We start from the raw sequence: 12,612 nt of genomic DNA on the forward strand, positions 1-12,612 counted from the left end.
ACCCAAACAACAAGCGGCAAGATGCGGTCCAAAGTAAGTAAATTACCCCCGCAGCGCGAAGAAATGGACTGACTGACGTCCTTGAATCAGTCACTGACCCGGGCAATCTTGCCCTTGCTTCTGTCGCTGGGAGCTTCTGTCGAAGGGTCTTCCCCAGCAAATAATCGCGTTCGCCAGGCTTTCCGTCGACACACCGATTCGGTAGCCAACTCGAGCCAGAATGTGTACCAAACCGACTTCCCCGGAGTCACCTGGAACGAAGAGCACTGGCTTCTCACGACCACGAATATCCAACAGGGTATTTTCCAGGCCAGAGGTTCTGTGGCTAATGGGTATTTGGGTATCAACGTTGCGAGCGCTGGTCCCTTCTTTGAACTTGATACTCCGGAAGACGGCGACGTGATCAACGGCTGGCCTTTGTACTCCAGACGCCAGACCTTTGCGACAATCGCTGGCTTCTGGGATTCGCAACCTACAACCAATGGCTCCAATTTCCCCTGGCTGTACCAGTACGGAGGCGACAGTGTCATCAGCGGCATTCCGCACTGGAGCGGGATCATTTTGGATCTGGGTGGTGACAATTACCTGGACGCGATGGTGGACAGCAGTGCCATCTCTAACTTCCGATCTACTTATGACTTCAAAGCGGGTGTTTTGCTCTGGTCTTACCAGTGGACACCAAAAGGCAACAATGGCTCCTATCAGATCACATACCGTCTGTTTGCCAACAAGCTGTACGTCAACCAGGCTGTGGTGGATATGGAAATTATCCCATCCACGCATGCCGAGGGCGAGATTGTGAATGTACTAGATGGCTTCGCTGCTGTTCGCACCGACTTTGTCGAGTCTGGTCAGGACGATGGCGCTATCTTCTCTGCGGTGCGACCGAATGGAATTAACAACGTCACTGCCTATGTCTACGCCAACCTCACTACTGCATCCTCTGGGGTGGACTTGACATCTCGCAAGCTTGTCAATGACAAACCATATGTTAATCAGAACGCATCATCCATTGCGGAATCTGTTCCTGTGAAGTTCTCCCCGGGCAGGCGGTGCGCATCACCAAGTATGTTGGTGCTGCGTCCACGGATGCCTTTGCTGACCCTAAGCAAACGGCTAAGCAAGCTTCACGCACGGCTCTGACCAATGGATATTCCAAATCGCTGCGCTCACACATCGCTGAGTGGGCAAATATCATGCCCGAAGACTCGGTTGACCGCTACTCGTTTCCTGGAAATGGTTCATTGCCTGCAGATAGCAACATCATTGACTCTGCAATCATCGCTGTCGCCAACACCTACTACCTTTTGCAAAATACCGCGGGACAGAATGCAATCAAAGCAGCTTCAGGTGCTCCAATCAATGAAAATAGTATCTCTGTGGGTGGTCTAACCTCCGACTCATACGGGGGACAAGTCTTTTGGGATGCCGATGTTTGGATGCAGCCCGGCATTGCTACCTCCCACCCACAGTCGGCACAGCGAATTACCAACTATCGCGTGGCCAAGTATGAGCAGGCGAAGGCCAATATCAAAACTTCTTTCGCTGGCTCCCAGAATCATACCACCTTCTCTCCAAATGCAGCCGCGTTTCCCTGGACAAGCGCACGTTTTGGCAACTGCACGGCCACCGGTCCATGCTGGGACTACGAGTACCACTTGAACGGTGACATTGGCATTTCGTTCGTCAATCAATGGGTGGCCAGCGGTGATACACAAGGCTTCAAGGAGACACTTTTCCCTATCTACGACTCGGTCGCCACTCTGTACGGCGACCTGTTGGTGCAAAACGGTTCTTCTTGGACTTTGAAGAACATGACAGACCCTGACGAGTATGCAAACCAAGTCGATGCGGGTGGATATACCATGCCGCTAATTGCCGAGACGCTGATGCACGCCAATGCCTTCCGCCAACAATTTGGGCTTTCTCAGAACGAGACATGGAACCAAATGGCTCCTGATGTCCTTCTGATCCGCGAGAACGGCGTTACCCTCGAGTTTACGACAATGAACGGGAGTGCCCTTGTCAAGCAGGCCGACGTTGTTCTGAACACTTATCCCCTAGATTATAGCTCTAACTACACCATTCAAGACTCACTGAATGATTTGGACTATGTGAGTACTGCATGATTTCTCCTTTCGAGCTGGATATGTACTTACGCACTGAGTAGTATGCCAACAAGCAGTCGCCTGATGGACCGGCCATGACATGGGCTATCTTCTCGATCGTCGCCAGCGAGGTGTCACCTTCCGGATGTTCCGCTTACACGTATGCTCAGTACTCGTACAAGCCGTATGCTCGTGCGCCGTTCTTCCAACTCTCAGAGCAGCTAATCGATGATGCTACTCTCAATGGCGGTACCCACCCGGCTTATCCTTTCCTGACTGGTCATGGCGGTGCCAACCAGGTCGGCGTATTTGGCTACCTTGGATTGCGTTTGCTACCCGACGACTTCCTCCATGTCGACCCCAACCTGCCACCGCAGATCCCTTATTTGAGCTATCGGACTTTCTACTGGCGTGGATGGCCCATTTCAGCTTGGTCGAACTATACGCATACTACCATCAGCCGTTCTACCACAACTTCGCCTCTGGATACTGCCGATCAGCGCTTCGCCAACCAGACCATCCAGGTTCAGTCTGGAGCGGAGACAAGGACAACTGTCTACCAGCTACCAGTGATAGGATCTGTCGTCATTCCCAATAGACAGATCGGATCACAGAACACGGTTGCCGGCAACCTTGTGCAATGCCAGCCTGTCCAGTCATCTGATTCATTTGAGCCAGGCCAATTTCCCATCTCAGTGGTGGATGGTGCCTCCTCTACCAAATGGCAGCCTTCATTTGCGGTAAACATGAGCTCTGTCACCGTTCCACTCCCTGGGGTTGAGGTTGGCAGTATGGTCTCGGGCTTTTTCTTTGACTGGGCACAGGCACCTCCAGTCAATGCTACCGTGATCTTCCACAACAAGACCATCCAGGACCTTGCCTCGGTCTATGCGTCCTCCACCAACAGTTCCGACTACAGTGTCGTCGCCTCTCTGTCGGAAATCAAGCAGTCCAACCCTTACACGGCAGACACCACAAACATTGATACAGTTGCCATTCCAATCGGCAACACGACCAATGTGACTCTGTCATCTCCAGTGCCCGCCGCTCGCTATGCTTCATTGCTCATTGTGGGCAACCAGGCTCTTTCCCCGGTGGATGTGAAGGCTAAGAATGGTACTGGTGCAACTGTTGCCGAGTGGGCTATCATTGGTCAGAACCAGCAGTCTCAGTCAAACTCGGGCAGCACCAAGCGGGCCATGAACCGGCGCGCTGCGGCAGCAGTTGCTGGCTCGGCTGGGACTATGCACCAGCGGCGTCAAGCCCTTCCTCTCAACTGAGCGAGAGATAGTTTGGATGAGAACATTCGTTCCACAATGTATTTGAGTATTTGTTTACATAGTGATGCCTTCTCAGTACAATATATTTTCCCTTTGAATTAAGTATCTTGCGCCGAATCTGCTGCTTTATGATGCACCGCTTTGAAAGTGTAGATCTGAAGACTAAATATGAATGGCTGGCCTGTATTAGTATGGTTATAGCATAGATATGAATATGATGAGGGAATCAATCATCGAGAGTAAACTGATCTAGAAAATTGAATGTGTGCAAGCCCCCCTTGATGCCATCCGTAAACATGTCACCAGCAGGTTCTGCAACATAGACGCCATTTCAACCAGAGGGCTTGGGATAGGATAATTGATTATTTACTCTAAGGAAAGACGTGATACTACAGGCAATTATTGGGTGTGGTACTCTATATATTACTGGCCCTTGAGGCTCGCCTCGACGGGTTCATCAAAGAATCTGTTAAAAATATTCGTAAGCAGTCTGAGTTCCATATCCTCGTAGGAAATAGATGTCTTCAAAATTTAGATATAAAATGAACTGCAAAATAGAGAATATGAGAAGAATGTATTTCGTTCATTCCAAAGACCGAACCATTGAAGTGACTCCCTCAATCGTCGCGGTAGGATCACTGCGATCCACAAAGCCGAATTTCTCATACAGAGGAGCACCATCCTTACTGGCATCCACATACGCTTCTAGACCCCTTTGATCTGCAATCTTGCATCCCCAACCGACAAGCAATGAGGCAGCCCCGCGTCTTCTGTAGTCAGGATGAGTGGCTAGCATGTCTAGATCTGGACACCGAAGCTTATCAGCATGATCAAGGATTAAAAGACTAGGCGGATATCATACAAATATGATTCTTATCCCCCATAATCCTTGCCCTCCCCCTATCCAATCCTGTAAAGAAAGCATCGCAGTCTTGTCCAGGCATCTCAGCATGCCACGGAGGAAACCGACTACCGCGTTGTTGGAAGTCAACGGCCATATCCCATTTGGCATAGGCGACCAGTTTAGACCGACCATCTTTGTCAACTAATTCTGGGTCGACAACCTTAAGGTATTTCTGGAATGGCTTGTGAAGGAGGTCATGCCGATTGGCATCATCCCACCATTGTCGCACACTCGAGGTATCAGGAAACAGATGACGCATTCCAGGATCAGTGAATGCAGTATACCATAACTCAGTTATAGCAGGAATATCCTCAAGAGCAACAATACCCAGCTGGAGGGAATTAGCTGCTGACATCCCGAGTATGCGTTGTTAGACAATGCCACTAAAGGTCCAGAGAAGCTGCTTGTATGTGATTCTGCAATTGTAAATTACCAAATAGCGGTCTGCAGATAGTCTCTTAAATAGGTTGCTGCAATGCAGTCTTCCATCGATTTCGATCTTGGCTCTGCCTGGTCTTACATGCCCCGCACCAACCCCTGCTGACCGGACAATGTCCGCCACCACATGCAGTAAGCGAGCAAGTAAGACCCGAAAATTCAGGGTGAGAGAAACGCTGGTACAGTTAAAATAACAAGATTGTATACACATAAACTTTAGTGCGAATGCAATTAGTAATTCGGGAAAATGACAAACCCCGAGCTTTTGCTGCCCTTCATTTGTTGCTGGTTCACACTCTCGCCATAGAGAACCACCCTTGGGCATCATTGGGCTGATAGAATGGGCTTGCAGACAAAGAAATTAAGGATGCTGCATGGTATTACGCTGACCCGTATGTGAAAGCTCAGACTATCAAGGATCATGTGGCATTTTGTAAGTATTTCCTTCATATTTTGATGGTTTGCTGACCGATACCGTTCAATCTACCAGACAAGACTAAGGCGGACGTGACAATCCAAGAATGAATCAAATGTTCGCATATGAATGGCACGAAGGTACAAAGGTCTAATTACATCTGAATTGCAATTTAAGACATCGGTTGATGCAACAACCGTTTCACTGCCCTTGCCTACCCCCTTCACTTCCTGACTTCTCATAAGGTTCATCGTAAACCTCTGTCTCCATAGGTTTGCCTTTGATAGTAAGTTGCTGAATTGGCAGAAAAACAAATAGTAGACGACACCACTCCGTGTCACTGCTATTCCGAAAGGCATGAGCTGTCCCTCTTTGAACACTGACATCTCCTCGGTGAAGGTGCCGAACTGAACCAGAATCCAGAATCAAATCGACCTCCCCTTCCAGTACAACACCGTAGTCCAGACTCACGGTTCGATGCATTGGCGTCACCTTTCCCGGACGGAGATCGATCAGCCGAAATACTGTTCCCTGGCCCGTGGTAAGCCCAGGTGGCTGGTGAAGAAATTCATCGTACATAGCTACATCGGCTTCATCATCGATTGATACGGGAACACTAGTTGTTGCGTAGAGGAGGGCGATCTCGCCATCTTCTCCAGCAGGCTTGGATGGGATATAATCGGGAATTTGGGAATGGGAGACAAACACTGCTTCGCCGTCGGTACTGTGGGTGGTGATATAGCGGTGGATGTAAGGGAGGTCGTTGTCCTTGTGGGGGGGCATTGTGGATCGACCGAAATGGCATTTGGAATCTATGAGAGTTATAGATAGACACGTGTGGGCTGATAAGATTCAAGTGAATATATATAAAATATTCTTGCTCTCTTTCTCGGTATCGGACCAGAAGTCACCTCATGATGGCATCACCTCAAAACTCTGTGAAATACTTCGAATGATTTTCGTGACGACATTATGGAATAATTACTTGCAACTCAACCAATAATAATAACACACTTGGTTGTCTACCAACTAATTCTCATATTAGGGTCTGACAGTGAGTACATCGAAAGTCTTTAGCGACGTGCCTTGTCCAAGATATTAAGCTTGTTCCCAAGATGATTCTCCACCATGCACTTGTGTCCATACGTGGTTTTAATTCTATGCTTCATCTGACTTGCCGTCTTTTCGATGCTTTCATGCAGGCTTGTGCCAATGTCAAACTTGGACTCATTGGATTTGGCCACCAGAACCTCATTCTACAGAGCTTCCCAGTTTATCAGTCCATCCCAAAGCATCCGCCAGTTTGTGAACACCTTAATACGCGTGGCTTCTCCATTTTTGATAAGGTCCGCGATACTTTGGGTGTCAGAATTGGAACTTCTATCTGTAGATCGATAAATGGTAAGACAAGCCATATTTTCAATTGTTAAGTGGTAATTTTCCATTGTCTGACTATGAAAGCTTGGGCCTATTTTGATTAAAAGCAACGCGCCATGACAGGTAGTGGGGCTTCGAAGGATGTCTATACAAAAAACCATATAACGACTCATTCACATGGCAAAGTTGCGTTGGTCAACTCGGTCAAAAGATCTGTCCAATCGGGTGTATCCAGTTCAACCTGAGCACTTTCTTCCAACATCTCAGACCAAATATCCTCAAGATGCATTGAAATTGCCTCAGAACCTACTCCAACACCCAGAATTGGCTGCGAGTAATCATTCTGAACCGGTTGATCTGAAACTTCTTTCCTGGATCCTGAAAGTGTCGCCTGTTGTTGTTTTGAAATAGGAGCAGTCTGAACCGGAATCGGTGAAGGCTCAGATTGAAAAGCACCAGCTAGTGGTCGCTTTTGCAGCTTCCAATGCCTTTGTAGAATGGCCATCATGGCATTGATTCCTTCCTTCGCAATAGAAGAAGACTTTTGAGCTCGGTTTAGCGTTCGACAAGCGTCAAGCACTTCTTGCTTTCTTTTTTCGGCTAGGATATCATCCCAGTTGAAGCACACATCTATCAGCAGAATAACGGCAGCCATGAAAACATGATGCATGACTGACCACACTACTGAGCTATGTGGGGTAAATTGAGGCTCTTCTTCATCCATAATCCGCTTTACCTCCAGCACTTTTCGCGCAGACTGAAGACACACGACATGCGAATAGGAATATCTGGGGTCTTTTGAACCTCGAACAAAGTAATGGCGGTGCAAACGACAGAGCCGAGAATGATACCCTTGTTGCAGCAGAGCCCTTTGATAGGCAATAGTCGGCCGCTCGCGATAGAAGGAAATAAATTCGCGTCGGGATGACTGATCAAAACGGAAAAAGTTGGGAACTTCAGCGTATGCTTGCTGGATTCTGCGATCAAGGTCAAGGATTTTGTCGTAGGGTACATCTTGCCCGTGGAAATGTTCGAATGCCGTCTCATCCACAATTTGACGGCATATAACAGCTAGCTTTAGTCTTTGAAGGGTGTAGGACATGGAAGTTGGCGTGCAGAGAGGCATTCCGTTGTCGTTTTGCTCGAGATCATCATCGTCGAGATTCAATGGCTCTCGAACGTTCATGTGATGCATATGGATAGTGTATGTCCACTCCTGGGGCCCACTAAGAAAACCTAGCAACCTATAGTGCCTGTATTAGGTGAAAAGTAATAGTTTCTGTTCGGGAAACATACCATTCATATGATACTAGGTCCCACCACAGTCGTCGCTTTAGTTCAACGTCCACTTTGTCGAATCCAGTTATTCCACGTTCTTGAATAGCCCGAGGAGTGTCCAAAAGATGCAATCCAAGGCTTTTTGCCTGGCTGACCAATGATCCATGCAAAAACAAGCCACTGACAGACGGGTTTGAGCTCATACTGGGTAAATGATGGCCAAGGATCATTGTTGCTTGCAGACCCTCGACAGTCGGATTTGCAATATGATTGCTTTGTATTAATGCAGCACCAGTCAAAAAAGCAAGCTCTTGACCGCAAACTTCTGCATATTCAGAGGCTTCGGTCAACAGCTGGAAGAAAGTGGATGTGGAAATGATGCTGAATATCAGAGCTAAGTGATTCAAATCGATTGACTCATTACGAGATACCTTTTCGTAGATGTTCTCGATAGATCGTTCCACACGAGCAGGGATTATCAAATGGTATAGATAATCAAGAAAATTGCAGTAGTATCGGAACAGACTGATCGTCTCCGTCTTTGGCGGCAAATAAGAGGGCAAGTGAATGGTAGACGGCTTTTCGCGAGACGCAAGGTGACCACTGTGAATAATTGCTAGTAAACTACTGGTTATTCCGTTGCGCCGTTGTGATTGAAGGCGATTGTCAATATGACGTTGTTGAGAAAATTCTTCTCTTAAAGTCGGTGGGAGAGCAGTCGGTACACGGTGGCTCATGACAATATTCTCAAGCCAATCTGCAGTAATCAGGGGTTCATTTCCAGCCTGAATCTGGGAAGCGGAATCTTGGTTTGTCTGAGGTGGCAGAGACATCTCATTATTGTTTTGAGAAGGCCTAGTCCCCTGCACCCTAGGCTTGACGATAGGCATCGTTACCCGTGGTTCATAGCTGCAGGCTAGCCCACGCGCTGAGCAGCTACTACACGGAAGTTGCCGGTCACATTTCAACTTTTTCTTCCGACATGATTCGCAAGAGACCGGGTCCTGTCTAGACTGTCTTTTAGGAACTGCTGGCGAAGGGATATCGGCTCTTGATTTTCGTTTCATGATTCTCTGCAGATAACATGGGAATTCTCGAGAGTTTTCAAGATGTGTGGCCAGAGAAAGAGCGCACGTCAAAGAACCGAACTGAATCTCCCAGTCGTAAGGAGAGCATTCCTGAGCCTGCAATCACGGGAAGTGATAAGTGCCCGGACGGTCCGCGGATACTCCGGCCAGTCATCTGTGATTGGCTTAACCTGTTAAAGTGGGTCTCATGTACTACGTAGCCAGAATACTTCGGAGTCTCCGTAAGACTCGGAGACGGACAGCTTTTTTTGTTTACATTCATTCGAATATAAATATGGATCATCATACGCTACATTCAACTTTGCCGATATTAGAAACACCTATCAACGGACTGAAGAGCCCTGTCCATAATATTGCGGCGTGATTGCTTGTTTCATCATCGAACAACTAAATACATCAAAATGTCGACCGAAGACAAATTGCCGAGCGAATATACGTACGTATTGTCGGTAATCATGACAATATTATTATAATTATAAGCTGAAAGCACGTTATCTTAGGTCACGAGCATGGCTTGTCATCTTCGGAGCTTTCACAAGTCTCTTTTGCACAGTGGGCTTTTTGAACTCGTTCGGAATCTTTGAAGAGTACTATGCGACAGTCCAACTTGCTCACAAATCATCATCAACTATTGCTTGGATAGGAGCTATATCTATATTTTTCTTATTTGCGATTTCGGTCGCGTCTGGAGCTATGCTTGATATTTTCGGTCCGGGGGTAAGTCGCTCAATATCTACAATGAGCAAAAGCTTACTAGAAATCACGAGGTTGTCAGATTATGCTGTATATAGGAGCAATTGGCACCGTGTTCGCAGTCATGATGACTTCTCTTTGCAAAGAATTCTACCAATTTCTGCTCGCTCAAGGTATTCTCCTGGGAATTAGCATGGCGCTGGTGACCTGGCCCATGCTGGCTCTGGTAGGGCAGTATATCAAGCGCAAACGTGCCGCAGCCATGGGAATTGTCATTGCCGGATCATCGCTGGGCGGGGTGGTATGGCCGATTGCCATTGACAAACTACTCCACAACCCTCGCATCGGCTTTCCGTGGACCATGCGAATCGTTGGGTTTATAATGCTCCCGTGCTTGCTGCTCTCTTGCATTTCAGCGAGGCCTCCTGCTAAACCAGAAAGTAATTGCATGGAGCAAGGAACAGGTCTTGGAAGCGTCGAACCCAAGACAGAGGAGAAGGGTCCTAAACCAGATCATAAGGCAGAGGCATTGAAGCTATTCAAGCAACGGCCCCTACAACTGTTGTGTCTGGCCATGTTTATCACATACTTTGGCATGTTTTCCCCATTCTTCTACACCACATCGTATGCAGTGCACAGAGGATTTTCCCAAAGTCTATCATTCTACACGGTTTCGATCATGAACGGCGCTTCCTTCTTCGGTCGCATCCTCCCGGGCATTCTGGCCGACAAGTACGGCAAGTTCAATTGCTGCATTGTGGCATCGCTATCTTCTGGAATCGTTGCACTGTGTTGGACACAGGTGTCTTCTGTGGCTGGTTTGGTAATCTGGTCAGCCGCATATGGATTTTCGTCAGGGGTGAGACGATTTCATTCCCTCTATCTCAATTCAAAATGCTGACAAAAAGAGATAGGCCATTCTTTCACTTCAGCAAGCTTGTGCCGCCCAGATAGCGACTCCCGATACAATTGGTTTGGCAATTGGGAGCGTTGTCGGTTCCACAGCACTGTCGTATGTCATGTCTTTCCTATTTGACTACTAACCAAACTAAACTAATCTGCGTTCCTCAGGGCCATGGCTGGTGTTCCTATAAGCGGTGCACTTGCCGGAAAATACAGTTACCTTTCGCTGTCTTTGTATTCAGGGGTGTCATTAATACTAGGCGGCGTGCTTTTAATAGCCTCCCGTCTGGCCCAAAACCGACGGCTTCGAGCTATAATTTAACATGGGCGTTTAAGGTTGTCACATTCGGTTTCAGTGGTTCCCAGTATAGATTCGCCTTTCAAATAGACTTATATGATTTTCAAATTCGAGGCAGGTGCCACTGAAGAGAACCTATTTTGCATGAAGTGGTTTTCGCAGTTTTTCAACCTTTGACGAGTTGCAGAACCCTAGGGGTGCGGGGCAGCAGCATCTTAGTGGGGATGCGCGACATTCATACGTGTTTTTCGAAGATGAAAGCCATGCCATGAAAGCAATTGCTCTACAACTATTATACAATTTGTCTGTAAAGCATAGACAGTCCCATAAAGCAATCTGAAACATTCCGTTGTACCAGAATAAATTTACCAATGCACAAAATAACGCCGAGTCCATGCCTCCTAACTGGGTATATATCTGTAACTCATGCTCTTGATCCTTCCGGAGACAAATCCCGTAATGCAACAGAGTCATCATTCTCATTATCCAAACGATAGAATTTTCCTTCTGGACTTAGGGAGTCACGGATCCGTGGCCGACCAGCTAGGTTCAATGAACCAGTCCCTCTAAAGTGCGTAGTCGGGCCGTCTAGATCAGGTATGGGAATGTCTCTGCGTTTTCTGTTCGGTTGACTGCCTGAGGATGTTGATTCCTTGTTGTATTGCGAATTTTGCAAGCGGAAGACCGAAATTATGAGTGGTCCCAGGGTCGGAAGGCAGGCAGCGATAATAGAACAACAGGACTCGACGCTGGTCCATAGGGAGACGCGAGCGACGCCATAACTGGGATCCGACATGTCAAATCCGGGGAAGCAGCTGAGGCGGACAACAGAGATGACACAAACACTGTATGATAAAGGTTAGCAGGTATATATCAAACAAAAACAAGAAGAATCATACAAAGTACCCATGCCGAAGGCACCCGAGATCAGAATCTTTTTTCTCCGCGAGAGTTGTAATGACCAGACCATCGGCACGCTGAGCGCAACAACCATGATATCCGTTATCATGTTGAAGCTACCATTTGCAATTCCGAATTTGCGCATGTCGATGCAAGTCTTGTTCTTTATCGACGTGTCCCAGAGTGCCTTAAGCGGAATGCAGGTGAACATAGTCGCAAAGAAGCATGATATCCACCAGGCAATCACGATACCGCCAGCAATATATGCGGCAATGCGGAACCGGGGATGGACGCTAAACACACGGTAGTATAGGAGTAGTACTGAGACTTTCGTGACCGTCTGTGTAAGAAAGTAGACTTGTTGGAAGGCAATGAGGTTCTAAAACATGAATAGATAATTAGCTTTTGTTACCAATTGAAACTAATTGGAGTTTACCTTGGCAGTTTCGGTGCGCTGCCACGGAGTAAGGGCTTGGATATGGTGGCCCGCATCCAGGTATTTGTCTGCGTAGAGGATGCCGATGCTGAGTGAAAGCTCGCAGACCTGGTTCGGCAAATGTTAGTCAAACCCATGAAATATAAGCCTCCGCCCAATTGCGATGCGATAGCGACAAAGGCAATCATACCATGGCTGCAAAAATAGTCCAGTCATCCCACCAGAAATTAACCTTGGCGTAGACCCTTGATGCGACGCGCAAAAGCACGACGACGAAGGCGAGCACGGTCATTATGATCACCGCAGGGAAGGTACCCCCTGAGTCGTTCTGTGCCAGATAGGCTGGCGTCAGAGCAGCCATGGCGGGGATGGCGTGGAGAAGAGATGCAGGGCGAATTACATTCTAGTCTGGGAATATTTGCCAGTCGAAACGAGGAAAAGTAGGCAAGAAAAAGAATAATGAAAGTCAAATCAATAATAACGGTTAGTAAAAT

General features: G+C 47.6%; 6 protein-coding genes across 6 annotated transcripts; 2 read left to right on the forward strand and 4 right to left on the reverse strand.

The window, feature by feature from the left end:
- Positions 1–21: 21 nt before the first annotated feature.
- On the forward strand, positions 22–3,388 carry treA (alpha,alpha-trehalase treA; the record flags this gene model as incomplete). The annotated part of the gene is made up of 4 exons (XM_056973007.1): positions 22–33; positions 91–1,029; positions 1,050–2,114; positions 2,171–3,388. 4 exons carry the CDS (start codon positions 22–24, stop codon positions 3,386–3,388), a joined length of 3,234 nt encoding a protein of 1,077 aa, XP_056838124.1.
- A 583-nt stretch (positions 3,389–3,971) lies between these two features.
- N7510_001081 (uncharacterized protein) lies at positions 3,972–4,647 on the reverse strand (the record flags this gene model as incomplete). The annotated part of the gene is made up of 2 exons (XM_056973008.1): positions 3,972–4,192; positions 4,251–4,647. 2 exons carry the CDS (start codon positions 4,645–4,647, stop codon positions 3,972–3,974), a joined length of 618 nt encoding a protein of 205 aa, XP_056838125.1.
- A 699-nt stretch (positions 4,648–5,346) lies between these two features.
- Positions 5,347–5,928, reverse strand: N7510_001082 (cupin domain-containing protein; the record flags this gene model as incomplete). Its single annotated transcript, XM_056973009.1, has 1 exon — positions 5,347–5,928. One exon carries the CDS (start codon positions 5,926–5,928, stop codon positions 5,347–5,349), a length of 582 nt encoding a protein of 193 aa, XP_056838126.1.
- A 763-nt stretch (positions 5,929–6,691) lies between these two features.
- On the reverse strand, positions 6,692–8,867 carry N7510_001083 (transcriptional regulator family TF; the record flags this gene model as incomplete). Its single annotated transcript, XM_056973010.1, has 2 exons — positions 6,692–7,766; positions 7,819–8,867. The coding sequence occupies 2 exons, from the start codon at positions 8,865–8,867 to the stop codon at positions 6,692–6,694; spliced, it is 2,124 nt and encodes a 707-aa protein (XP_056838127.1).
- A 422-nt stretch (positions 8,868–9,289) lies between these two features.
- On the forward strand, positions 9,290–10,806 carry N7510_001084 (putative MFS monocarboxylate transporter; the record flags this gene model as incomplete). Its single annotated transcript, XM_056973011.1, has 5 exons — positions 9,290–9,328; positions 9,369–9,605; positions 9,646–10,440; positions 10,496–10,593; positions 10,653–10,806. The coding sequence occupies 5 exons, from the start codon at positions 9,290–9,292 to the stop codon at positions 10,804–10,806; spliced, it is 1,323 nt and encodes a 440-aa protein (XP_056838128.1).
- A 400-nt stretch (positions 10,807–11,206) lies between these two features.
- On the reverse strand, positions 11,207–12,479 carry N7510_001085 (uncharacterized protein; the record flags this gene model as incomplete). Its single annotated transcript, XM_056973012.1, has 4 exons — positions 11,207–11,627; positions 11,682–12,061; positions 12,119–12,226; positions 12,309–12,479. The coding sequence occupies 4 exons, from the start codon at positions 12,477–12,479 to the stop codon at positions 11,207–11,209; spliced, it is 1,080 nt and encodes a 359-aa protein (XP_056838129.1).
- Between the last annotated feature and the right edge of the window lie 133 nt (positions 12,480–12,612).

This window comes from Penicillium lagena (genome assembly GCF_028827675.1).
Source record: "Penicillium lagena strain IBT 129212 chromosome Unknown utg000001l_segment0_segment0, whole genome shotgun sequence".
Classification (NCBI taxonomy): Eukaryota; Fungi; Ascomycota; class Eurotiomycetes; order Eurotiales; family Aspergillaceae; genus Penicillium; species Penicillium lagena.